This window comes from Rattus norvegicus, chromosome 3, assembly GCF_021556685.1.
Source record: "Rattus norvegicus strain SHRSP/BbbUtx chromosome 3, alternate assembly SHRSP_T2T, whole genome shotgun sequence".
In the NCBI taxonomy this organism is placed as follows: domain Eukaryota; kingdom Metazoa; phylum Chordata; class Mammalia; order Rodentia; family Muridae; genus Rattus; species Rattus norvegicus.
The window spans coordinates 122,203,930-122,230,307 of NC_141536.1; the positions used below are offsets into that span (position 1 = coordinate 122,203,930).

Genomic DNA, 26,378 nt, shown 5'->3' on the forward strand with positions numbered 1-26,378 from the left:
TTCTTAAATCAAGGAACCATCAGGATTTACTTGGGAGACACATACGTAGACATGGAGGGATAGGGACATTCATGAGCATGCTGTTTATGGTTCCAATGTATGAAGATGATATAGTAGGCACATTTGTAAGGAGGTATGCCTAACTTACATCATGAAGCAAATGTTTACAAGAGTCAAGTGATGGACAAAAGTGTATCTGGACATGCTCAGCTTCTATCATGAAGTTTAACCTGAAAACAAAGGCAAGGACAGTTTGAGTGTGTGCTCACACAAACAATTATCCCTGAGGTACCTGCCTTGGGCTGTAGTAGTGGGTGGAAAAAGCCATTTTTGAAGTCTTAGTCCTCAAATCATCTCTGTTGATTTTTCTTCATTTACCATTTGCAAGGAGGCAACATTTTTTTCTGAGCTGTATTTAGAAGGTTTAAAATACCTTTTTAAAAATGATCTTTGCATTCTGTTTTTATTTAAATTGGATTTTTTCAACCCAGAGTAGAAATATGCCACTTTTGGAGTTGTTTTTTAAATCATTTTAATTAATGGCATTTAATGATGTCCTTAAATGAAGCCAGGCTCCTAGGCAAAGGCAGGTTAGATGCCATAAGTGTGATCCATGAAGCCAGCTGGAGTGAGAGGAAGGCTTTGTGTCCAAGAAGGGAAGCGAAAGGCTGTGAGAAGCAATTTGCCACAATTTAGATTTCTCTGCTAAGTGACCAGGTCTGGCCTCATGGGAATTCAAGCATGCACTTGTGTGGTGACCCCTCTATGCCTTGCTCCTGAATCCATTTAGCTCATTTATGTGTCTCAGGACCCTGATTGTCTTACCGGAAGTTGGCTGACCCAGGTGCTTTGATGGGCTCCTGGCTGAGCTGAAAGTTCCTTAAAACAGTCTTCTATTGGGAGTCCCGGTGGGACTGCTACAGGTCATGGACCAGTGCCTGAGCACTTCTAGTAATGCTTTCATTACTGAGAGCATCATTTCCTACCCCAGATGTCAGAAAAAGAGGTTTGGTCCCCTTGAGAGATGAAAGTGTCACAAAACAAAAGCAAACAAAACAAGCCATACCTCACAGTGCATTTGAACGGATGTTGGTTACTAGTTGAAGCAGGGTCATTGCAGTGAGGGGACTGTGTCCTGACTCTGGAACACTTGTGAGAATGCACATCTTTATCCCCTCACAAAGGAAGGCAGACAAAGCTGTCCATACCTTGCAAATGCTAGTCTGCTCCTCATTTGCACAGAGAAGGGTTGCAAACAGCTCAAAGTCCAGCTTTGGCCAAAGACATTGGAGACTTGAAGCCTGAAAGAACTTACTGGCAAGCTTAGGCTGAGCTTGTAGAGTAAGAAAACACAGTGGTAACATGTCCTCGTCAGGATCTGTCAGAAGAAGCCTGTGAGAGTAGCAGGAAGGCCCTCAGAGGCCTGCCATGGTCCCCAGAAATGCCAACCTAAAAGGCAAATTGAGGCACACTGACCTAAAGAACAGAAAGTTGCTTAAAGCTGAAATGAAGATTGGCCACCCAGAGAGGAAACACACATTTTAGTCATCCAAAATCAGTATTTGCAAGATCACGAAGAGGAGGCTTTTCTAAGTTAAAAGAGGGAAGGAGAAGAAACAGCAGCAGAAAGGTGATGGAAAGACACTGTATGCAGTTGGGTTGATCCACAGAAGCAACGGAGGACCTTGAAGGGCCATTGGTCCTCTGTGCTGGAACTTCTGAGTATGAATTGCGATAACCAGGAAAAGATTTTGTTTGTGACTTTTATTTTTATTTTTGTATTGCCAGGGATCAAACTCATATCCTTGTACATTCTAGACAATGCTCTACCCCTAAGTGATAGCAGACTCTCTAGGAAATATTTAAAAAAAACATTTTGTTTTATTTTGTATCTTTTGGCCATCAAGGAACCTACATTACTATGCTGAGTGGGTCAGGGTGACCTATCCCATGCAGTTTTATGCCTCATGGATTCTCGAGGCATGAAAAAAGAAACCTAATTCTTGTGACTTAAAAAAATATTTATTAGGGGTTGGGGATTTAGCTCAGTGGTAGAGCGCTTGCCTAGGAAGCACAAGGCCCTGGGTTTGGTCCCCAGCTCCGAAAAAAAAAAGAAAGAAAAAAATGTTTATTATATTGTAAATGTGTGATGCTTATATGTGTCTCAGCATGAGTGGAAGTCAGAGGAAAACGTTGGGAGCCAGTTCTGTTCGTCCTCTCTGTGTTCCAGGGATTGAATTCAGGATGCCAGACTTAAGTGGCAAGTGCTTTTACTCATTGTCCTGATGACAGTTAGGCTGAAAGGCAAAAACAGGTGGATGTTCCTTCTCGGAGTCCTGCCTGCTCCTTGAAGGCAGTCTTGAGTGCTCTCAAAGGCAGCATTCAGGCCATGATGAATTTGGACTCCATTCACAAGACACTAACTGTGGGTCTTCAGACAAATACCGGAGGGCTTTTTTTTTTGGCCGGAGTTTGGAGGATGAATACATACATGCTCTCCATTTTCCTGAGTGGCGAGTGCTAGGGTGAATCATATTCACCAGAAAGGTCAAGAGGCAGCCAAAATAATAGTTCCTATCAGGTCTACTCAGGCTGGCCTAAGGCCATCCTTCGGTCAGTGCCTGAAGGAAATGAAATGTCTTTCCTCATGACTGCGGAGGCTGGAAGTGCAAAGTCAAGATATCAACAGCTTTGCTTTCTCCTGAAGTCTCTCTTGCAGCCATGATTTTAAGTGGCCTTGTCTCTGGAGATACCCTTCCCACTCTCTTTCACCTTCTGATAGTGATTCTATTCTTATTAGTGCAAGGGTGCATCTTTTTTTTTTTTTTGGTTCTTTTTTTCGGAGCTGGGGACCGAACCCAGGGCCTTGTGCTTCCTAGGTAAGTGCTCTACCACTGAGCTAAATCCCCAGCCGCAAGGGTGCATCTTTATATCCTCATTTAACCTGTATTATTGTCCTCATTTAACCTGTATTATTTAAAGGTCGTATTTCCAAACATGGCCACATTAGGAGTTAGAGCAAGTGAATCAGAGATGGGGGAGGGGGAAAGCAGAGCACAGCCCCATTCTTAACAGCAGCAATGCAAATAATGCAACACAAGCTTTGGTTTAATGCACAGTGAATTTTTGGATATGGTGTGATTGAGAGATAGGGTCTCACTCTAGCCCAGACAGGCCTAGTCCTCATGAAGTGCCTACCTCAACCTGTAGAGTATTAGGTTGCAGGTGTGTAATCTCTTTACCACAGCCATCCCTTTACCTGGTTTCTAAATCCTGGGGCCTTTGAATCACTTTTAAAACTTTCAAATCCAAAGTTGAACCCAGTCCAACTAACTAATCAGAATCCTGAGGGTAGGATCAGGCAGCCAATTTTTAAGAGCTTCCTGAAGATTCCAATGTGCAGCCAAGGCATTTTTGTCTGATAAGGTAGAGGATCTCTCAGCCTTCTCTTCACCTTTACTCCCATTGCCAGCCGTGTGCTTGTCTAGTGTCTTGTATGTATTCACTTCTATTTAGAGGTTTGTGCCATTAACTGAAAAGTATACTTTCTTCAGTTTAAATAAGATCCAATGAGCATATCAAATAGTTCCTACCGGAATCATGGCAAGTTTGATGGAAACATGGTGAGTTGACTGAGGTTTCATTTGGGGGCTTCTTTAGGAAGGGTGTGGAAGACTGAATTCATGGAATTATTTGGCACTGAAGTATTTTGAGAAGTTCCACATGGCTTCCTGACAGTCTTTTTTGGAAGGTTCTTTTACTCTGAAGAAACTGAGGCATACTGCCCTCAGAGCCACGCCAGGCATTTCCGAGCATCCTTGGTGTTTGCCAGCACTGACTGAAAATATGACTTCAGGGAACAACCAATTCTTCTTGAGAAAATGCTGAGCGGTGGCCCTGAAATCATTCTGGCTTGAACTCAGAGATCTGGTCTCTGGTTTCCCCATGCTGTTCCACATACCACAGTGCACACCACAACTGAATCAGGCCTTTCCAGACAGTTCTGAACACACAAGCCCTCTTGGGATCTGCATGGTTCTGAGTAAGCCTAGGGTGAGATACCTAGCCTCCTTCTGTGCTACATGTCTGGCTCAGTTCCTTCTTTCTAAGAGCAGAGTTCTGAGAGCACAGTGGATTGTCCAGCCCTTGGAGAACCCTTTGCAGATGGGAATTGCAGGAATCCTTCAGTATCTCTTTTAGGAAACAAAAGCAATGGCACTCTTTAGACAGCATATCAGCATGAGCTCAGTGCCTTAAATACACTATATAAACAACACAGCGGATAAATCACGCCTTTAGAAACAAACCATTTCGCTAAGTGCATCTTGCCTCCATCAGACATTAAGCTCGTATCTGATTCATTCTTAGATGACAGTTACTCTCCCAAATTAGGTGCTTAAAAGGGCATTCCGTAAAGGAACACATTATTGTATTAACCTTTAAATTGTTTTAAAGGTTGCTCTTACATTTTATAATGCATGCAATAGCACACAGGAACTTTTTAAGAGGGGCATCTGTGAATTTTTATGCAAGAATAAAGATGTGTCTGTGGATCATCTTTCAAGGCTAATATAAACCTCTCAGATGCAACCTAAAGACAAGGATATTTTAAGGGCAATTAAAATGACTGTGTCAAATACAAGGGGAAAAACAGAAAAAAGACTTGATGAGACCAAAATGATGAGACCATACCGAATGAGCAAGAGAAAAGGAGAGGCAACTGTTCTTTGTCTTTATCATTGTGATGTCCGATATGTAAGTGTGCAAGCAGAGATACAAATGTTCACAGTGACGTAGCTCAGGGAGGGAGCACTTGCATAGCACGCACTAGGTCCTGGGTTTGTTCTCCAGTAACATCAATGTCAGAAGCTAGCACTTACTGCCCATGCCCTGTGTTCTCAGAGATAGTAATTACTGTTTAGATCCATAAGCCTGAAGTGACTGTGTGCATCGGAACCTATATGTAAATTGGGGAATAGAAGAACAGAACAGGATTGCATTTACATGGCTGCTGTGTAAGCAAGTGGGACTCACCTAGGTGGTTCATCTCTATCTAGAATGGCCCTGAGCAGGCTGTTTGTGTACCCAGGTCTAGTGGAAAGATGTGTGCTTGTGGAAAAGATTTTACACTCTGGCAGATATTGTAATTACTCCGAAGCTTCTTTCCCAACAAAGCTTGCACTGAAAGTGTGGTGAAGGACAGCTTCCTTCCAAGTCCATCTCTCCCTTTGATAGTCCAGCACCTCCATTACCATCAATACTTCATTCTGTAGGCCTAGGTGTTTCCCACAGTTCCGGATACCTCAGGTTCATCCAATGTCTCTTCACACACTGGACACGGTGCACCATCTTGTCTACCTCAGATAAGAAGTAATTTTTTGAGGCAAGTCTGAAAAACTGACCCTAGGAAATGAGGCCTAATTGTCTACTACTCATAAAAAAATCTATACATTAAGGAGAACATTTGACACCAGGTTATTTTTGTCAAAAATCGAACAAAAGAAAGGTTGGCTCTTGGCATTCCCAGAATAGAGGCTCATGTGAAAGTCCTCAGACTGCCTTGATTTAAAGCAGGTGTATAGAATGCAAAATGGTATTTAAAGAGGTGTCGAGATATTAATTAAAGCAGGCTTGCCGAAATGCCATGAAGATCATCACTTCTGAAAATTGAATTAAGCCCTGAATGTCAGCGTTGAATTATCATGAATAGACTTATCTATCCCTGTCCAAATATATTTCATCCACAAACTGTGTAATACATGATGATTAACCAGAGGTTACAGATTCGAGCTGAAACCCAATCAGTTCTTCAGAATGCTAACTGGGGATTGTTCTCAGGTCAAAGAATATTAACAGAAAAAAATTCCCATCACTTAAAGGGCAAGCAGAGCTAGTAAAGAGTATTTGAATGTTTTTAATTGCTCTCTTCTGCCAGTGCTAATGCAGAGAACTTGTGTGCTTCACTTCCTGGCTTAACTTCCAGAGCTCTTGATGTTTTGGGGTGTGGTTCGAAGCTGCTGTCTTAGCTGGGAAGTTTCTCAATCTTCCTGAGCGGTGGAATTCCCCAAGCCGTGATGAGGACCCTGGGCCTGGTGTCAAGGAAACTCCTGTTCTCCTTGTTTTTAGTGTATCTTTCTTTCTGTATTGAAAGAGTCCCAAATGTATACATTCAGTGCTAAAATCCTGTGTTGTTTCCGTAATAGCAGCATTTACAGTCTATTAAGGGCTCCCAAGAGGACAGAAAATGAAAGGAAGGCCTGTGGTCTGTGAAACACAAGGTTCACACTGGGTTACCGATCAGCCGATTCTAGCAGCGTGTGGCCCATCCTTGCATCTGTCAACTCAGCAATGCTCTTTTGGGTTTCTGTTCCTTTTTCTTATAATTTTTATCTCCATTGACTCAACTCACCAAACCCCGACCCAGGCATCACAAATAGTTCAGGAACCAAATGGCTCCCTTTCCTATGCATCCCTATAAATCTATGGCTAAGCCCCATGTTTAAGGTTTTCAAAGTGGCTCTGTTCCAAAGTCAGGTTAACATTTGCTCTTTGCCTGAAGGGAGGCTCTGGGATGAAGTTCACACAGTCTTGTAGGTAATCTCCAGCTGGTGGGGTTTAGCACGTTCAGTGGAGTCCTCAGGCCACTGCCCTTTCCTTGCCAATGATGGAGCCCAAGACAGTCAGGGCTTGTCAACCCAGCTGTGTGTACATTGAAACCTAAGTGATTCTCAGCATGGGCTCTGGATTAGCAATTGCAACGACCTCTGGAACAATAATTCCCTCTGCTCGCTGGTGTTAGTCAGTTTTGTGGTCCCTGAAATGCGGCAGAATAATCACAGTGTGAACAAAACAACCACCAACACAAAATACAGCCTCATCTTAAATGGAGAGATGATTTTATTTATTTACTTATTTTATTTATTTTGGGCTCACAGTTTCCGAAGTTTGGGTCAAATATCATGTCTATACATTAAAATGACTACAAAAATGGGGAGTATATGAGGCAATGCATACGTTATATAGCAGGCGTGCAGTTTGTATGCACATGTTAACACATCATATAGCACACATATGTGACACTGTTATTCCTCAATTGGATACATCCTACCCCATGAGTGACTATGATCTGTGATGTGTCAGACAAATGCACTCTGTGCTCTTCAGTGCATGTGTCATCCCTCAGAGGTAATTCTGTGATGACATATTTAATGTACACAGAGGCGTGTGGTGTTTAATTTGTATACTTAACTCACAGTTTTATATCCTCATAGTCTGGGACCTAATATCACATATAAACTTAAGAAAAATGAGAAAGAGCTTGGGGATTCTATAAACATTTGAGCTCCACCCCCTGACATAAAATTGTTCTCTTCACTTAGAAATGCCCAGAAAGTGAATTCGCTCCAGCTCAAAACTCCCTTTATAATAGGAACCTCCATTGTTAACCTGAATTTGGCATTATTGTCTGGTGACATTTGTTAACCAGGAGTCAGAAAATATTTCCAAGTGGTTAAATAATTTTACGTATACTTGTAGAGTATCTTCCCCAAAATACTAATGCCTGGGGCTGGAGAGATGGCTCAGTGGTTAAGAGCACTGACTGCTCTCCCAGAGATCCTGAGTTCAATTCTCAGCAACCACATGGTAGCTCACAACCATCTGTTGTGGGATCTGATGCCCTCTTCTGGTGTGTCTGAAGACAGAAACAGTGTACTCATATATAATAAAATAAATAAATCTTACAAAACAGACACTAAAGCATTTCATAAACAGTTTCACAAATTCATTTTATAAAACAACAACAACAAAACAAAACAAATGTGAGTCCATTGGCCTAGCCACATGCCCAAGGCAGCAGCTCAAATATTTTCTGAATAAACAAACTTACAAGAATACAAAAATAAAAATATTAGCAATAATTATGTGGGTTCCAAACAAAGCTTGGTTTTAATTGCAGTTTCTAGTATTTGACTAGCATCAATACGTATTTTACCATAACTGGAGGACTTCAATAATTAATCTCCAGGCCTATATAATTTGGTACTATTAGTCCTAAAAGTGTTTTGAGATATATCAATATAGACTCATTGATGTTCTGCTTCTGAATTAAACCTCACAGTATCTTTCATTTTTTTTAATATATGGAGAAGTGAAATGCATTTCCTTTAAAGCATTTCCTACTGAAATTAATTATAGGGTACTGAACTGAAAGTACGGTTTTCCCCCAACATTTGTCCTCCCTCTGAACCCTTGCGTTCATCCCCATAACAAGTAGACGAGCATAGTAAAGCCAATGCTATCTACTAGGTGTGAGCTTGCTTTCTGGGGTTTGTATTTTAGCAATCCACGTAGCAAGCATGCCATAGACTGGGCTCGAGATTTTTCATTTGTGAGGAAGGAAATAGGAAGGAGACAGAAAGTGTGGAGATTAGTCCACTATGGGATGAAATCGACACCGTATCTTACAGCTATAGAGACTTGGGAATTAAAAGTCATCATGACAGCTGTGTTGGTTACAAATGATAGTTTCATCACACCTGGTGGCCTCCACTCTTGCCATCTCTCCCTTCAATTCAACACTGTCATTAGGCCAAGAAAATCCCATCTTTTCAAGGTCCCGGGGTTCCTGAACATATTCTGAAGCAACTCTGTCAGGGTGCATAGATTTCTGAGTACTGACATTTATCAAAACAGTAGGAAATTCACCTTCGAAGAGTGTGTGATTCAATGGTTTTAGTATAGTCAGTATTTTGATACACATTTATACCATCATCGCTAGTTGCAGAATATTTTTGTGACTCTAAAATGAAACTCCACATTCAAAAGTAGCCATCTTCTTTTCTCCATAGCAACTATTTAATTTCCAGTCTTTAGAATTACAATTTTAAGCTGGTAATCATGGTACATGCTGGTAATCCAAGCACTTGGAAGGGAGAGGCAGGAGGATCATAGATTTAAGTCTATTCTTGGTTACATGATAAAGTTGAGGTCAGCCTATAAGAGACATCCTTTAAAGAAAGATTAAACTTGTCTTAGGGTTTCTATTCCAGCACAAAGATCTTGACCAAGAAGCAAATTGTGGAGGAAAGTGTTTAGTCAGCTTACACGTCCATGTTGCTGTTATCACCAGAGGAAGTCAGGACTAGAACTCAAGCAGGTCAGGAAGCAGGAGCTGATACAGAGGCCATGGAGGGATGTTACTTACTGGCTTGCTTCCCCTGGCTTGTTTAGCTTACTCTCTTATAGAACCCAAGACCACCAACCCAGAAATGACACCACCCAAAATGGGCTGGGTCCTCCCCCCTTGATCACAAGTTGAGAAAATGCCTTATAGCTGGGTCTCAATTGAGACTCCTCTGTGATAACTTCCAGCTTATGACAAGTTGACACAAAACCAGCCAGTACAAGACAATTGTAGAAATTTCATGTAAATGGGATCATACTACCACGTTTGTTCTTACATGTTTGGTTTCCTTTACAGAGTCTGATGTTTTCATGCTTTCTCCAGGGTAGCATGTATCAGTGTTTCATTGCTTTGATTGACATTAATATGCCATTTCATATTTATACTGAATTTTGGTTACAATTTATCAGTGGATGGACACTTGGATTATTTCACCTTTAATTTCCTTATTTGCACTGAAGACAAGATTGTTTACTCCATGCAGGCCCTGTAGTCCAGGTTAGCTTCAAATTCTGGGTGATGCACTAGACTAAGAAGGGTAAAGCATCATGTCTGGCTGCTGCAACCTTTGACTGATTGTCATAAAGAGCCCTATTGCTGCATTTTATGGAAAAATTGTTGTTGTTAGCACATAACACACATCTATTTCTTGTAGACTTATGCCTAGGAATGAAATTGCTAGATCATGTGGATAACGACTTTACCATATTGAGGAATTCCCCACTCTTCCAAGGGCCATGCCAAAACCGCTTTACATTCCCACCAGCATTGTATGAGACAGGCCTCTTCACAGACACAGTGGACAAGTGCTTCCTCCCATTTTGTGGATTTTCTGTTTCTTGATAGAGAGCCATTGCTCTGCAATGCATTTCTCTATTTCTGGTTGGTTGGTTGTTGTTTTTGTTTTTTGTTTTTAAACCTGGAGAATCTTACACTCTAGACATGGTTTACTACTCGATTATCTTGCCAGTTTACTATGTTGACAACTAAGGAAATTCAATTTACTACTCGGTTGTCAATGCTCTAACTCAGATTGTGACAAAAAATGGATGTCTAATTCAAGGCCTCAAAGATTTTTATTTACAGAGTTGCCTAAAGTCTAATATTGTGAGTTAATTTTTTTAATACAGTGTGAAGAAGGTAGGTAGAATTCAACTTTATTATGAAGTTTATCTTAAGTAAATTCATTTTAATTTTAATTTTTAATGAAAGAAAGCCTGAAATCAAGGGTAAGCTAAAGATCTAAGAAGTGTGTCATGCTTTCTTTCTAAGCTTCCTAGAAAATCATCGTGTGGCCCATGTGGCCCCTATATATACAGCCACCAAAACTAGATAAGATTGATGAAGCTAAAAAACGCATACTGAAAGGAACGGGATATAGATCTCTCCTAAGAGACAACATCCAGAGCATGTCCAATACAGAGGTCCATGCTAGCAGCAAACCACTGAACTGAGAACAGAACCCCCTTTGGGGGATTAGAGGAAGTATTGAAAGAGCTGAAGGGGCTTGCAACCCCATAAGAACAACAATGCCAACCAACCAGAGCTTCCAGGGACTAAACCACTACCCAAAGACTACACATGGACTGATCCAGGGCTCCAGCTGCATATGTAGCAGAGAATAGACTTGTTGGGGAACCAGAGGAAGGGGAAGCCCTTGGTCCTGCCAAGGTTGGACCCTCAGTGCAGGGGAATGTCGGGGGGCCTAAGGGGGATGGAATGGGGTGGGGAACACTCATATGGGGGGAGGGGATGGGGCTTATGGACAGGAAACTGGGAAAGGGAATAGCATTTTAAATGTAAGTAAAAAAATATACCTAATGAAAAAAATTGTCTGGAGAAAAAGAAAAGAAAAGAATCATTGTAGCTACTGAAGTAGTTGGTAATTTTACTTTTACTTATCATTATTACTATTTATGAAAGGCAAGATCGAAACAAGAATAGGAGAGATATTGGCACCTATATACCTTTGTGCATGAGGCTCAGTCTGCATGTAAGTTTCCACTCTAATGTAGAAACCCTTATGTTTTTGAAGATTCCAAAGCATGCACCTGAGACCTAAAATGGCAGCATTAGGTGCCATTTTGTGTAACTCTTACTTATCAAATACAAGAAATAAATACTATTGTATTCATAATATTAAGCATAGGTATTATTGGAAGTTTAAACTTTAAAATAAATTAATATCTTTAACAAAACTTAGAAAGTTTCCCACTACTACTTTAGCATTCTATCACAAAGAAATACTTGAGGTACCCAGTTTACACAGCATCAGAAGATGTTCTTTATGGCTTGCAAGACTGATAATTTGGGGCTATGGACAGAAGAGAGGGGTGTGATATATATCTAAAAGCTCTCAGGAAGACTAGAGAGATAGGGACAGGATCCCAAATTTCTTTCAAAGGCATTTTCTGAGTGACTTAACTTCCTTTTTCTAGGCTCCACCTCTTAAAGAGTCCACCACTCCAAACACAATGTTCTAAGGGGCACATTGTAGAGACATGGGCCATTGGGGTGCATTCTAGATCCCAATTACAGCGATAGCATTTAAACACATGAAGTTGGCTAGTTAAAGTAGATAATTATTTTTAAATGGTAAAACCCTCTATTTCACCTTAATTGACAAAGAAAGAAAGAAAGAAAGGAAGGAAGAAAAAAGGAAGAAAGAGAAAGAAAGAGAGAAAGGAAGGAAGGAAGTGTGTGAAGCCCAGCATGCTAGTGCATGCTTGTTATCCCAGCACTGGGAAAATAGAGACAAAATGATTCAGGAGGTCAAGGCCAGCCTTGGCTACATATAGAGTCCATTACCATCTTGGAATTATATAAGGCCCCATCTCAATTAAACCAATGTAAATTGGAGTTTCTTAATTCTAAAACCATGAGTCCTAGAATTACCAGGAGAGTTGGTAATGATGACAAGAAAGATTTTTTTTAGCATTATATTTTATGGAGTTCCATGGCCGGAGTAGACAGGTATGTCAGTGACTGTGGGCACTCTGGTTGCGCTGCAGTGGTATCTCCAAGTCACCCTCTTGGCACTGTTTGACTCCTAAGCCGTGCTCTCATCTGAAGCTCTTTCTGTTGAAAACACGTCAGCTTTACTTCTTCACCTTTTTAACACCCATCATCACACTTACTCAGCTGCTGTGTGGTCAAGAAGCACTTACACCTTAGAGGCCGTGCCTTTGTTTCTCTTAGCAGATCCTTAGAGCCAGCAGGCAGGGAAGACATACTTTATTGAATGAATGAAGAAGAGTACAGACGTAGCAGGTTCGGGGAGTGCACCTGTGGTGTTTGTAGAGCTCCAGAATTCACTTGTGAGTCAGTTCTTATACTGAAGGGCACTTCAATGAACATTCAAATTTTTCTTGAAATTCTGTGATGTAAAACACAAAAGTAGGACCAGTAAGGTAGCTTGTCAACTAAAGTCACTTGCTGGCAGAAGTCTAGCAACCCAAGATTGAGCCTTGGAACCCAGGTATTGGTAGATGTGGAGAGCCTGCTCTGTAGAGCTGTTCTCTCATCTCCACCTGCACACTGTAGAATGTATGTGTATGCACTCACGTACACACACACACACACACACACACACACACACACACACATTATGTGTATGCACACACAAACACACAAAAACTAATAACAAATACATATAAACTACCAAAATGAGTTTAGAAAAAGGTAGATCTCAAGGCCTTGTCTTGGCTCTTCACTGGATGGGCAAGGTTGTGAGACATGACAGCTAATTTCTTCCTCTTAAAGGATTCCTTTAAAACTTTCAGGTTTCACATTCTACTGGCCTTTGTACCTAGGTCCTAAGTCCTCTTGTCTCTTATGGTCCTAGTGGATATCCAGGACCTCTGACCAGAAGACTTGGCTACACATTGACTTATATACCACAGAGACAATAGCCATAACCTGTTTAGAAGGCATTCTGCATACAATGGATCCATTAACTCTGACGTAATTACTGATTGACCAAAACACATCACCTTTTCAGATTCCCTGCCTGCCTTGTACCCTAGAATTCTCAAAGCTTTCTCACCTGGCAAACCTCTATTAATTTTGCTTGTACAATGTACATTATAGCTTAAAATCCTTCAGAAGTATAACTTTTTAAAGCTACATGCCATACAATCCCATCTTATGCACTTGAATTATTTTCATTTCACGTGTGTCGGTGTATTACACAGAATTTTAAAGAAATTGGCAAAATGCTGGATCTGAAACTATCTAATTCAGAAGCCAGTGATTTATAGTTCTTTTGTTATAAGTATAGAAGAATCTGATGTATTATATTTAGAAGGTGCTTTTGTAGTTCTCCATCACTATGCAAAACCACCCACACAAAACACAATAGCTTTAGAAATCAGTGTTTGTCATAAAGTACCTTGTTTCGGAAATCTCTGTTTGCTGCTGAACACAATGCACAAAAACCTTTGACATCTATCTTCTGTGGAGACTTAGCCAAAATGTGTCACCTCTCTTTGAATTCATTAGACGCTATTCTTTACATGGTCATACTTCGTTAGGCTTTCTCAAGAAGTCATATTTTGATAAATATAAAATGGTTTTAGCTGAAGAATCAAGGGAAGGAGGTGTGAGGTGAAAATAGAATGGCCTGAAACCCATAAAACAGAAAATGATATAACAAATCTATGTAACAGTTTTGCTCTGTAGGCATCTTTTCCTGTGTTTAGAATCCTGTTTATCAGACTGAAAAGGGGGGCTTTGTAGTATTTTCCAACTGGACTTATGTCCTGAATGTAGCTCTCAAACTCTTCAGGCTTAGAGTTTCAAAGTTTGAACTCAGGATTCCTTCTGGCATCACTGTCACTCCTAAGAACATCACCAACATCTTGGTTGGGCAGTTTAGAAACTCAGTACTTCAGGTATGCCCATCTTTTCCACACCAGTACCAATGCCAATGTCAAGTCATGCTGATTTGTTTTATGTAGGTCTCAAACCTTTCCATCTAGACCGCCGTACACCTGGTCTAAGCCACTAGTGTGCACTATTACAATGCCACACAGGAGATAGCTATGATGGTATGTGACTATACTTCCAAAATTCAAGAGTCAGAGGTTAACGGTTCAAGGCCAGTCTGGGCTACATAAAAAAATACAGACCAGCCCAAGCTCCATAGGGATGACCTGTTTCAAAACACCAAAATATAAGGTAGAAAGGTAAATATTATACACACATTCCCCTTTCAGTCTGAACCAACATTCTAAGAAATGATAACCTAGTTTTCCCCAGCTTCTAACTATTCAGTGGTGTTTATCTTAGAATGCTTTCATAAGAGTAAACCCTATCTCTGTCACACTGTGGCACTCAATTTATCTCTCCTGCTTTACTTTATCCAACCTTTCCCCCTACTTTTAATATTTTCAAACTTGATATTCTTCCTCTAATCACAGGGAAGAATGATTGGCATATGATTTCTGCCCATAGTCTTCAATGTTTCTGACTACAACTACTTTATTTGTTAACAAAATTCAATGAATCAAAATGCTTCTAGGGAGTCTGGGCTTGGTGAGACATATCTTTAATTCCAGAACTCAGGAGGCAAGGGCAGGTGGATCTCAGTGAGTTCTGGGCTATCCTGGTCTACATAGTGAGTTTCAGGCAAGTCAAGGCTATATATGTAACTCTGTCTCAAAAGAAAGAAGAGAAAAAGAAAGAGGGAGGGAGGGAAGGAGAGAGAGAGAGAGAGAGAGAGAGAGAGAGAGAGAGGAAGAAGGAAAGAAGGAAAGAAGGAAGGAAGGAAAGAAAGAAAGAAAGAAAGAAAGAAGAAAGAAGAAAGAAAGAAAACTATCACTTGCCAGATTCCCCTCTATTTCATTACCATTGTTAGACACCTAAAGTTCTCTCTCTCTCTCTCTCTCTCTCTCTCTCTCTCTCTCTCTCTCTCTCTCTCTCTCTCTCTCTCTGTCTCTCTCTCTCTTTCTCTCTCTCTCTCTCTCTTGGAGCTGAGGACCGAACCCAGGGCCTTGCACTTGCTAGGCAAGTGCTCTACCACTGAGCTAAATTCCCAACCCCTGAAGTACACTCTCTTATATTTAGCTATGAGACTCTTTGGTTTTTGTTTTGTCTTTTTAGCTGTTTTCTGGTTTTTGAGGATTGATCCTCCATACATACCCCAAGCTGGTCTCAAAGTAGCCACCTTCCTGCCTTTTCCTCTGAGTGCTTAAATCTAAAGGGTTTGTTTTTGTTGTTTTATTTTTAAATATTCATCGACTCACTAGATCGTAAGTACGACCAAGGCAAAGCTATCTGGTTTTATTCATTAATAGAGCTCCACCAGCTAACGCAATGTCTGGTGAACAGCAGAGGCTTGATAAAGCTTTGTTCGGTGAATGAGTGCTGACTGTGCTGCATTGGGGCACGGGAGAAGCTCCCTAGAGGAACACATTCCTTCATGGGGAGGAAGTGGCAATTCTACTTTGGATCAAGGCACTCTAATTCCCTTTTACATTAGATTAGTTCTAAGTCTACGGGGATGGAGCCCAAAGAGCTGGATCTGCCCAAGGGAACCATTCTGGGGAGTGCTCACTGGGGTCCTCTTACAGAGGTCAGGGCATGCAGCAGCAATCTGTGACAAGAAGTCAGTCTCAGGCAGTCTTCATTAGGCAAACAGAGAAATGGGCAACATTCAAGGTAGGGTTTTCAAATCCAGGCCAATCCATGGTCTCAATAACATAGAGTTTCTCTTCCTTAGCTTTTGCGGGCTGCCTCTGATTTCAAGAACTGAAGTGTTGGAGCCAGCTTATACTAGTTAACAGTAGGCAATTGTTAGATGGTTGCAAAGTCCTCTGATTGTTAACCTCAGGTGTTATTAGAAATGGAATAATATAAACTTGCAACCAAATAAATTATATTTAAAATAATACCTCTAATAAATAGTCAAGATATATAACTTTTAAATTATTTTATTAAATACTATTATGATTGTCTGTCATCTTGGGGTGTGTTGTCCCTCTTACAGATGTACAGTTGAATAGCATGGGACAATAGGCTGATGACTAATGACTCAAAGAGTAATATCTTTAATTTAGCCATGTCATTGGTTAGCTCAAGATTGCTTCTTTATCTCACAGGCATCACTAAGTGTTACCCTAGAGCTGTGTAGGATCTTAACTTGTTGGCTTGTTTGAATTTTGTGTTTTGAATATTTGGTGTTTTGCTTGATTTGGGTTTCTGAGAGTCTATTGTTAAGCAGTTGCTGGCAAACCACGGGAAGGCTTTCATTCCCTGCCCAGTACAATTCAATTTTGCACTTAATTGTTGAAATTACCCAGCAATACTACAGAAACACCAGAGTGGAGTCAAACTGTGAACCTCTCTCAGTCTTGTAAACTCTATTGGTCCTAAACTGCATCCCATATAAGGGCATTGAGCTGAAGTGATTGAAACAAAAGGGGCGCAGATGCCATCTAAGGTATGCCCAAGGTAGTGCATGTCAAGGTTTAACTCTAGAGCTTATATTTGATAAACCAACAAATAAGTCAAGCAATGACACTTTTCAGGCAATCATTGACAAACAGGGTGATTAGAATTCTCTGGATACAAAAGCAGATAACATGTCTCATTTCAAAATACACCAGACCGGGCCTTGAATGTCATCTTCACAGGAAGACATAGAACATTTGGCTTCCCGCTTTGCAACCGATTAGCAAGATATTCTGGCAAAATTCTTGGTGATGGAGAGAAAAGGTGCCTGAGATAGGAAGAGGGGAAAAAAGAGACGAACCCGTATAAACACAGTGAAGATATGAAAACCCCAGCACAGGCAGATCATTAGTTACAGTAACGAGGAAAATGGACAGACCTCACCTGCCTAATAAGGTCCTGGGATCTGTACTGTATTGGGTCATATCTGAATCAAATTAAGAGTGCTTCATGCTCCTTAAACTCTTTTCCTGTTCCCTGTGCAGAATGGTGCTGAGAAAGCTGGCGATGGCCTTACAGCAGGGAGACATCATTAGCCCTCGGGTCTCATTGAATAGACCCAATCACAGAACTCTCCAGATGTTTTTTTTTTTTTTTCTTCTCCTTGTTGAAATTGGAGGTCTTAGAGATTGCAACTCTGGTCTTCATGCATAGTGTGCTTTGATGAATAGCTATAAGGAATGTTGAAGATAGCTTCTTAGAACCACTGAAAAGCACACACATAAAAAGGCATAGTGAAGCCAGGGCTTATTTTGGTGTTGGTAGTTATTCCTTGTGAAAGTAGCTGTCAAGTCTCATCAAGACTGAACTGTGAAGAGTTTTATATCCCTAAGATTCTAAAGGAATAACATCATATTGCTCTCTATGTATTGTCAGAGATGGTTAAGTTATGTATACCTGGGGTGATAGAAAGAAAGATGTAAGTAAAACTAAGGAAAAAAAGGAAAGTCAAAATACATTTAATTTTCAAATACATGTTTAGAAGCTTCAGCCAATATGCACATCTTCTCAGACACTCACAGACAAATCCTCACCTAATCCATACTCCTTCAGTTATTTGTAGTGAATCAATAGAAAAAACCTCTCTCTTAGCTCCTAAAAGCATTTAGTCTTAATGAGGAAAAAAAGATAAATGGTAGCTAACGTTTATTGACTATGTTTCATGATAGAAATCATGTCACTTGCACATGTGCACACTCATGCCTGAGGTACATGAGCGCATGTGTACTCACTGTGGTAACGTTGTACATAGCAAGAATTGTCCTTAGTATCTACATCGTGTGGGAACTATGTGGAAACTCTGAAACCATGTTGCTTTATTTTTGAAAGCAGTTGAACGAAGGAGCTGATAATTGAGAAGTTCTAGAAATGGTTTGTCTTTTAGCTCTCTACAAAATGCTTCCCACAAGAGAGAGCAAATTAAGAGAAATACTGAATCCAAATGCATGATTTTAAAATACAGTTGTCCCCTTATACATGATCCACACAAGCCTAAATACAAATGGTAAGGAATACGTGGAAAAGTCCGACAGCAGAATGTTCTGGTTGTTATGAGGTTCGGTTATTCCGTGGGGGGAACATTCTGGTTTTTATTTTCAAGCTATGATTTTCTTCTCCTCAGCTGCTTTCTTGTTGGCTCATGTGTTCACTGTGACAATTGCTATCAGCCCCAATTCACAGGCGAGAAAACTGAGGCATAGGGTTGTTAACAAAAGTCCACGAAGCTTTAAATAGTAGAGCCAAGTGCCCAGCAGACTGAGTACAGAATCTGATGCCTCCCCCACTGGGTGACAGACTGAAACCATTGAAAAGTTCAGATAAGGTCCCAAGGGATCAGAGCCAATTGCCACTTTCACAGGAAATCCACACAAGACCCTAAACAGGAATTCTGGCTTTCCATGCTGCCCTAGAGTCAAAAACATATCTGTGAAAACATCAGTAGCAGATGGAGACAAAGGTCACCCTTCCAAAGACTTACCTGACTGTATGAGTCAGAGATGATGAGGAATTGCCTACAATTGAGATCAGACACTGACCAGCAGGGCCAGACACTGAACAGGCTTGCAGACTTCGATCACCAACTCCTCTGACTCAGCCTTGCCAACCAGCCTGCCACTTTGGTACTGGGGATTCAAATCTAAAGCTTTCTGAATACTAGACAATAGATAGGCCATGAACATACAAACAGTCTTAAAAAAATAAAACCAGGGTCTCTTTGACTTACCCATGCACATTTGAACTCTTTTTTTTTTTTTTCGGAGCTGGGGACCGAATTGAACTCTTGATCCTCCTGTTTCAGCTTCTATTGTAGTTAGGATTACAGTATGAGCCACCAAGCCCATTTAGGCATTGGCCAGTCAAGAAGGAACATTGTGTTGCAGTTTAGACCTCTCATTTGCATGAAGGAACTAGGAAGAACTGTAGGTGTTTTTCAGTAAAAGCTGCCCTTTGCTGCTGGACATCCACGGTCTGACTAACTGTTGACTAGAGCTGCAGCTCCTGTTTGACTGAGACAGATGTCCTCATAGGAAACCCCTACAAGTACTTTTCTGGGTCTAGACCCAGTCTGCTGTTGTAAGTTCAATAAACCAAGTCCAGTGACAATGGGGTCAGTACAGTGTTAGTGTACGTATATGTGGGCAGGTTGATTTCAAAACAAAAAGAACACTTATTTCTAAAGAATTGTCAGTCCTCCGTTCGAGTGTATTCTCATGTTCTAGAAGCTTCCTTGGCAATATACAACTGTGACGGAGCACCATGAAAGAAGACAGGTGTTTCTACAAAATAGTTAAATAAAATGGAGATGAAAGACAAAACATGACCAATAAGACGAAACCAAACAAGAAACAGTCAAACAAAAACCTTACCAGTCAGAGAGATAAGCAAACTCCAAGAAATACTGGTCTATGCTTTAACCAAACCATATGAATATGGGAAATTACCAAGTAGACTTGATTCCCTGCAGGTTGAGGGAGAAGGTGATGCATTTCACCCTTTCTATAGGGCGCTCAAGCATGAAGTAACCCAGAATTCCTTATTACCCACTGTGTGCACACTCGTGCCCCTCCAGCCTATGGGTTTCATGATATTCTATAGCAGTTCTGCTGGCAAAGATTAAGAATCCTTGCTGCTCTTGCAGAGAACAGGTTTAATTCCCATCACCTACATGCTCAGTCATAACTATCTGTAACTCTAGGTTCGGGAGATCTGATTCACTCTTGTGATCTTTGAGGGCACCGAGCATGCCCCGAGTGCACATACATGCCTGCAGACAAGGCAGTCATATCCATAAACATCACTTTTGGAAGGTGATTGTATATGATGGTTAGTTTTTCTTCTATTTGAACCATCCACATGATTTTTATACCAATCTCATTTAAGCATATCAAGGAATGTGTTTATTTACAGTTATCACACTGAGTATCAAAAGACTTTAACATTTCTAACTTTTTTCATGAGTGATGGATAACCATAATCCAGATTGAGAACACTGAATTAAGTTCTGAGACTAGAATTGTCTCCATATAAAAAGTTTTGAATAAGCCTAGAATCTGATAAAGACATATTTCATGGTGGTAAACAAACGGGTACAGTGGGTTTCTCTGCATCGGACAGTTTCTGTACCTGAAATCCTGGCATACAAATAAAATAACTTTTCCTTAAACATCGGACTAGCTAGTAAAGCTCTAAATCGGCTTTTATTATTTTTTAATGATTTATTTATTTTTATTTTAAACACATTGGTGTTTTTGCTTGCATGTATGTCTGTGTGAGCATGCCAGATCCCCTGGAACTGGAATTACAGACAGTTTTAAGCTGCCATGGGGATGCTGGAAATTGAACCTAGGTCCTCTGGAAGAGCAGCCACTGCTCTTAACCCTGAGCCATCTCTCCAGCACCATCATTTAGTGTTCATAAAAACAAAACAAACAAAACCAACTTATGTTTTATTTTTCATTTGTCTCCGATGTTCTGAATTATATAGTTACTTAATTGTGGCATACTTGAGTTCACCTTCTTGAGTGTAGACAAGTTTTTACTTTGCTCAGGAGCCTGTTACCAAGGAATGGTAGTAACTAACTGATCTCACCCAGAATAAAACTCTCCTCTTTTTAGAATGAACATGGAGTAATTTAATCATGAGTCCTGATGATTGAGAGAAAATGGACTCATTTAGCCAGACCACTTCTGCTTCCTAACTCTTACAGGATGAGAGGAAACCCAGGGGTTGAGTGAAAACCTCCAGGGTTCATGGACACTCTGATTAGCTCCAACTGTAAAGACACAGAAAGAATATTCTCTGTGGAAAGTAAGGCTTGAAGCTGAGCAATGCAAGATTCAAAGCTCACTTCAGCTTTTAGTTTTCTCTGTTATATTAAGCCTCTTGGAAAAACTAGAGTCTTTGCAAAGTTTAGCGATAGTTTATTCTTAAAAGCAGTTCTAGTCTATATATTGACATGTTGAAGTGCTCCAGAACCTGGGCAGTTGAGTCTCCTCTGAAAAACTATCAAGAATTTTGCGACTCATATAGAGTTGCTTGGGAGAAAAGCCTTAGGGCACAGAGTAATTTGCAGACCAACTATTTACAGGGCTTTGACCTTGTTACAATTTTGATTTTGCATGTTTGCTTTTAGAAATTAACCACTAATTTTCCCAAAAGTTTAGACCTCTGTGTTCACTGAATTTTTTGCCTCTTCGGGGTTCTCCTCTGTGAAGCTGGTGAAGGTGGTGTTTCTGGGTTTTTCCTTTGCACAGTCTGATGGTCTAAAGCTGCTGGAGATAGCCTGTGGTACTTGAAGAGATGTGTCTTTATCAGCACATGTCTCACAGGTGGCTATGCTGAGAAATGTTCCACACTCGAGAAGTTATAGTATTAGTACAGAGGAGATTAAAAGGACCAATATTGAAGAGAGGTAAAATACAGTTTAAAATATCACACTCATCGCTTCTCGGCCTTTTGGCTAAGATCAAGTGTAAAATATCACACTCTAAAACAAACAAAAAAATGGATATTAGAAAACAACTTTCTTGTTAGATATTTTAAGTCATTTCTCATTTTGTATCATAAACTACATAATTTTAAACTATTAGAATTTCTATTGATGAAATATATCTCCAACCCAGTTGTTTTTCTAGTTCATATTCAAAAATCATTTGAAGATGAACAGTTCCCATTGACTCACCAATACTCAGGTTTCATCATCAATTCCCTTTCAGCAGCCTGCTTTCTCAACCTAAGCCCAGACACCAACTCTGATTATATAAAGGCCAAGGAATTTTTAATGTATATGTGTCACCAGCCATTAGTAGTAATCATACAAAGATGCCATGTTCTGTATAAATTCTTGCTGACTCTATCTTGTAATAATATTTTCATAGCAGATAGAATCCTGGAAACCCTTTGAGCATCATTTAAGCACATCCTTTGGAGAGCCTCTACATGCCTCAAGTTCCCCTGTTTCAGTGACACATCACATGCCTGCTGATTCCCTTTTCATCTTCTTTTGATTCTACAGTGCTGGAATCTCCAACTTTGTTTGAGTTTATAACTCTCTTTTTGTGGGTTTCAGAAGTGATTCTCTGAGGGAAACTGCACATCTTTCCAGGAGGCTTCATTTGGCCTCATAAGATCTTGCCTTATCAGTGGAATTGAATCTTCACCTCTACTGGGCAAGGTTTATTTCTCCATAGCTTGCCTGAAAGTGCACCTTTTCCTGCAGCCACACAAGAGAAAGTTTTATTAAGTGAAGGGAAAATTAATGATACTGAGTGAATGACTTAGCTGGAAAGGTTTGCTTATTTTCTTTTGCTGTTTTTTTTTTATTTTTAATTCTTTTTTTTTCTTTGCAAGGGTTTATAAAAATCCACACAAGGAGGCAAGAATAACCAGCCTCAGTAATCAGGCCCTGTTGGCCTGGCGTTTCACTAAATAAATACAAATTCCACTCTGGACCTTGCTCAGAAGCTGGCAACAAATTTGCTAAGTGATTGATTTGATGCTAATTTTCTGCATGGACTGAAAAGTCCTACAGGGCCTGTCCTGTGGGAGGAAAATAAATGCAGCCAAGTTGACTAAGCCCTATTTTCAGTTTTATTTTGAGTTCTGTGAGTTTGGAAGCTTCCTTTTCCCAGAAAAAAAAGGCAAAAACAAAATAACTATATTTCCATGGGACTGTTACTCAGAGTGTTCCCAAAGAATGTAGGTTGTTCAGAAAATATGACAGGCATCCGCTATGCCCAAATCCCAGAACATGCTGAGTGAGGAGCCTGAACCATCATATGTAAAACTCATGCTAACACCCTGCCTTTTCGCCTTTTTATATCTGTATTCTGTGGAGGAAAGGTCAGAGCAAGAACCTTGGCCATGTTTCTGCTCCAGGTAGTTTCCTGTGATCATAACAAATCCTTGGAGCCAATCAGCTTACAATAATGACAATGGGCTTATCTCAGCTCATAGGGTTTCTGTCTCTGACTGGGAAGACCAACTGTTCTTGCCCATCTAGTGGGTGAACAGCACACCTCACAAAAGCAGACGTAACAAACCCATTCACCCCATGGCCTGGAAGAGCTAAAGGAGAGGAAGCAGAGAGGTCTAGGGCTCAATATTGCCTTCTTGGGGATCCCCTCAAAGATCAGAAGACTCCAGTAAGACCCCATTCCCTCCCTTAACTTTGCACCATTTACCAATGGTACCAGTGCATACGCTTCTAGTGTCTTTAATTGTTTAGACTACAGCAGGCATGAGCATTTTTATTCCATAAGAACTTCTTATGTTTGTTTGCTTCCTTGTTTGTTTGTTCGTTTGTTTTAACATGTCCGTGAAAGGAGGAAAAAGATAAGATTTTTTCATTTCAATGTATAGCTCATTAGATGACTAGAGGGAATAGAAGAAGAATCCTGACACATAAGAATGTGCGGCAGAGTAGCCATATGGTAGGAAGAGCACGTCACTGAAAACCACAGGTCTTGACTAGAAGCACCCCCCAGCCCCCGAGCTCTGACCTCTCCAGTCACTGAAGAGTGGAACACTAACATTCATACAACCTTCCCCTGGAAAAGGCACGTCTCGTTCTAATCCATTTAAAGCTGTGCTACCATGTTCGAATCTTTCCTTATCTTCTACTCTTTTTAACATTTCTTACTCAGGACCCCAAGTTACGTGAACTTCTGGATGTTGGGAACATCGGACACTTGGAACAGCGCATGATAACTGTGGTGTATGGGCCAGACCTGGTGAATATCTCCCACCTGAATCTTGTGGCTTTTCAAGAGGAAGTGGCCAAGGTATGGTAGGTGGGGCCCCCGAAAGCTGTCATCTTCATCTGATTTCTGGTGATATTGTTCAATACATATAGAAGATTTTTGATTTGTTTAATATTTAGTTTGGGTTAAACTGTCATCTGAAAATAATTTAACTGTCAAGCGTTCGTGTATTTAAAACAGCTTTCAATAGTAACATCTATGTTCAATAACAGAGATTGTTTTCATGAAACATAGGGCATTAGATAAAATTCCTTTGAACAACAGAATGTAGGTAAAACCATATTTCTTTTTTCTCTCTTTTTCTTTTTTTCTTTTTTTTTTTTTCGGAGCTGAGGACCGAACCCAGGGCCTTGCGCTTGCTAGGCAAGCGCTCTACCACTGAGCTAAATGTAAAACCACATTTCATTTCACCTGCTGAGCATTCTTCCTGATCACTTTGGCGTCGGTACCATTTCCAACTCCATTTTCATGTCCGACTTTCTCCTGAGGGTGCTCGACATCAACACAGTCTAAGCCTATTTCCCCTCCACACCACACAGATTGCCAGCAGTCATGTAGTAGTTCTGTAGTTAGTATGTGAAATAAAATATACACTTTAAATTTTAAACAGTAAGTAATTATTTAGCTATAGACTGGAAAGGCTATTTTAACTATTCTAGTTTAAAAAATGGGCCTTCCAGATGTACACAGAATGAGCGAGAGTATAGAAAACTATCAGACAAGAAGCTGAAAATTCTTGATGCTGATATTTCCTTTAGAGCACTGGTTCTCCAGCTCCCTAATGTTGTGACCCTTTAATACAGTTTCCCAAGGTGCAGTGAACCCCAACCATACAATTATTTTGTTGTACCTCATAACTATAATTTTCCTACTCTTCTGAATTGTAATGTAAATACCTGATATGTAAGGTATCTGATATAGGGACTCCTGTGATAGAATGAGCATTCGGAAGGGATTGAAATGAACACACTGTAAGGAAGGGCTCCCACTCCCACCCATTTTGTACTTTGTTTTACAGAACTTTCCTTTACCTTCAAGAGTTAAGGATATGAATCTAAGCAGAGTTAGGGGTCCACATATCCTTTGAGTGCCCTCATAGAGCATGCATATTAAGATCACAGCTACATGATCACTCCCGGTGAGGGTGTATGGTCAGGACCTTGTGGTCTATAATTGCCTGGATTGGGGTGGTCTGACAATTGTATGAGTTACAGTGGAATGTGTTAGCCTTCTCTGTCATCTGTCAGTGATTTTTGGCAGGGATATAGTTCTGACCATCTCCGTATTATCAACTTTGGTTCTTACAACAGAATGAATAAAATGCCAACCAACTATAATACTCTGGGGTATTGGAAGCTACATTTTCCAAGTGTGTTAAATCCTAATCTGCTTTCTCTGTGTAACAACAAAATATAATTACACTTGGAGATACGAGTGTGGAGAGCTCTGCCCTGTTGGCATTACACGTGCCTTCTCTTCCTTCCTATTTAAGAATCCTGTTGTTAACTCACTGTGTTGTTTAACCACATTTCTCAGTATTGAATCCGTCAGCAGACCATGGATGTCTACAGGTAAACAAATGCTAAACATGTGTATGACGTCATAAGAATTTCTCTCCAGGACACACGCACATCCCCAAGATCAATCTTGATATCCATTAGGTTTCTAATTAAGATGTTCAATAAATGTTACTTGCAAGCAGGTCTTTAGTGAGACTGATGTAGACCTACTATGTTGCACAGCAATCTGTATATGTTCTGTTGCTTTAAGCCTTTGTAAAGTTTTATTTTATAAATGTTCAATTTCCTGCTCTCTGTGGTTCACACACACGAATTTTCCTTAGATTTTAATATCTAATCCCATCATTGTCCCTATCATTATAGTATCTACAGAAGTTATTCTTTTGGTTACTTAAAGCTCCTGGAATAATTGATGAACTTATGTAGTACATTTTTGCATTATCTGGGTATAAATGATTATAGAATTGCCTGCCCCCCAGGGAAATTGCATGGCCAGAGATTTAAATTCTCAGATGCATTTTCCTTGAAAAGCATCTATTTTGGCTGTTAACATTTTCTCACTTTATCACTCTGTATATATAATCTCAGGTGTCCTGTGCAGTGCTAGACTTGAAGGAAAGGGTGTATCATTGAATGAAAAAAAAAAAACAAAAGAAAAAATGAAACAAAGAAATATAAAAAGACTTGACTACTCCTATGTATAGCGGAAGAGAAAGTTTATTGTAGATAAAAGGAAGAGCATAGCCAGAGGCAGAGCCATCTGAGTGAGTCCAGAGTGGACATGACCCTCAGCCACTTGAGGAGATGGGAAAGACAGGAACTAAGTGTAGGAGTCAAGAAAGAGAGCAAAGGGTAGAAAGGAGCAGGTAAGCAAAACGTTTAGTTTATGTATCAAAGAGCCTCTAGGGGAAGGGCATGCCATCCATTCCCTGTAACAGCCAGACAGGGACTGAGGGATG

General features: G+C 40.3%; 1 protein-coding gene across 2 annotated transcripts in view; it reads left to right on the plus strand.

Moving 5' to 3' along the window:
* The window catches only part of Plcb1 (phospholipase C beta 1), a 712,575-nt gene that overhangs the window by 407,107 nt on the left and 279,090 nt on the right, over positions 1 to 26,378 (plus strand). For both annotated transcript variants that reach the window (NM_001077641.2, XM_087648496.1), the window contains 1 exon segment: positions 23,783 to 23,920. In NM_001077641.2, coding sequence (NP_001071109.1) covers positions 23,783 to 23,920 — 138 coding nt within the window.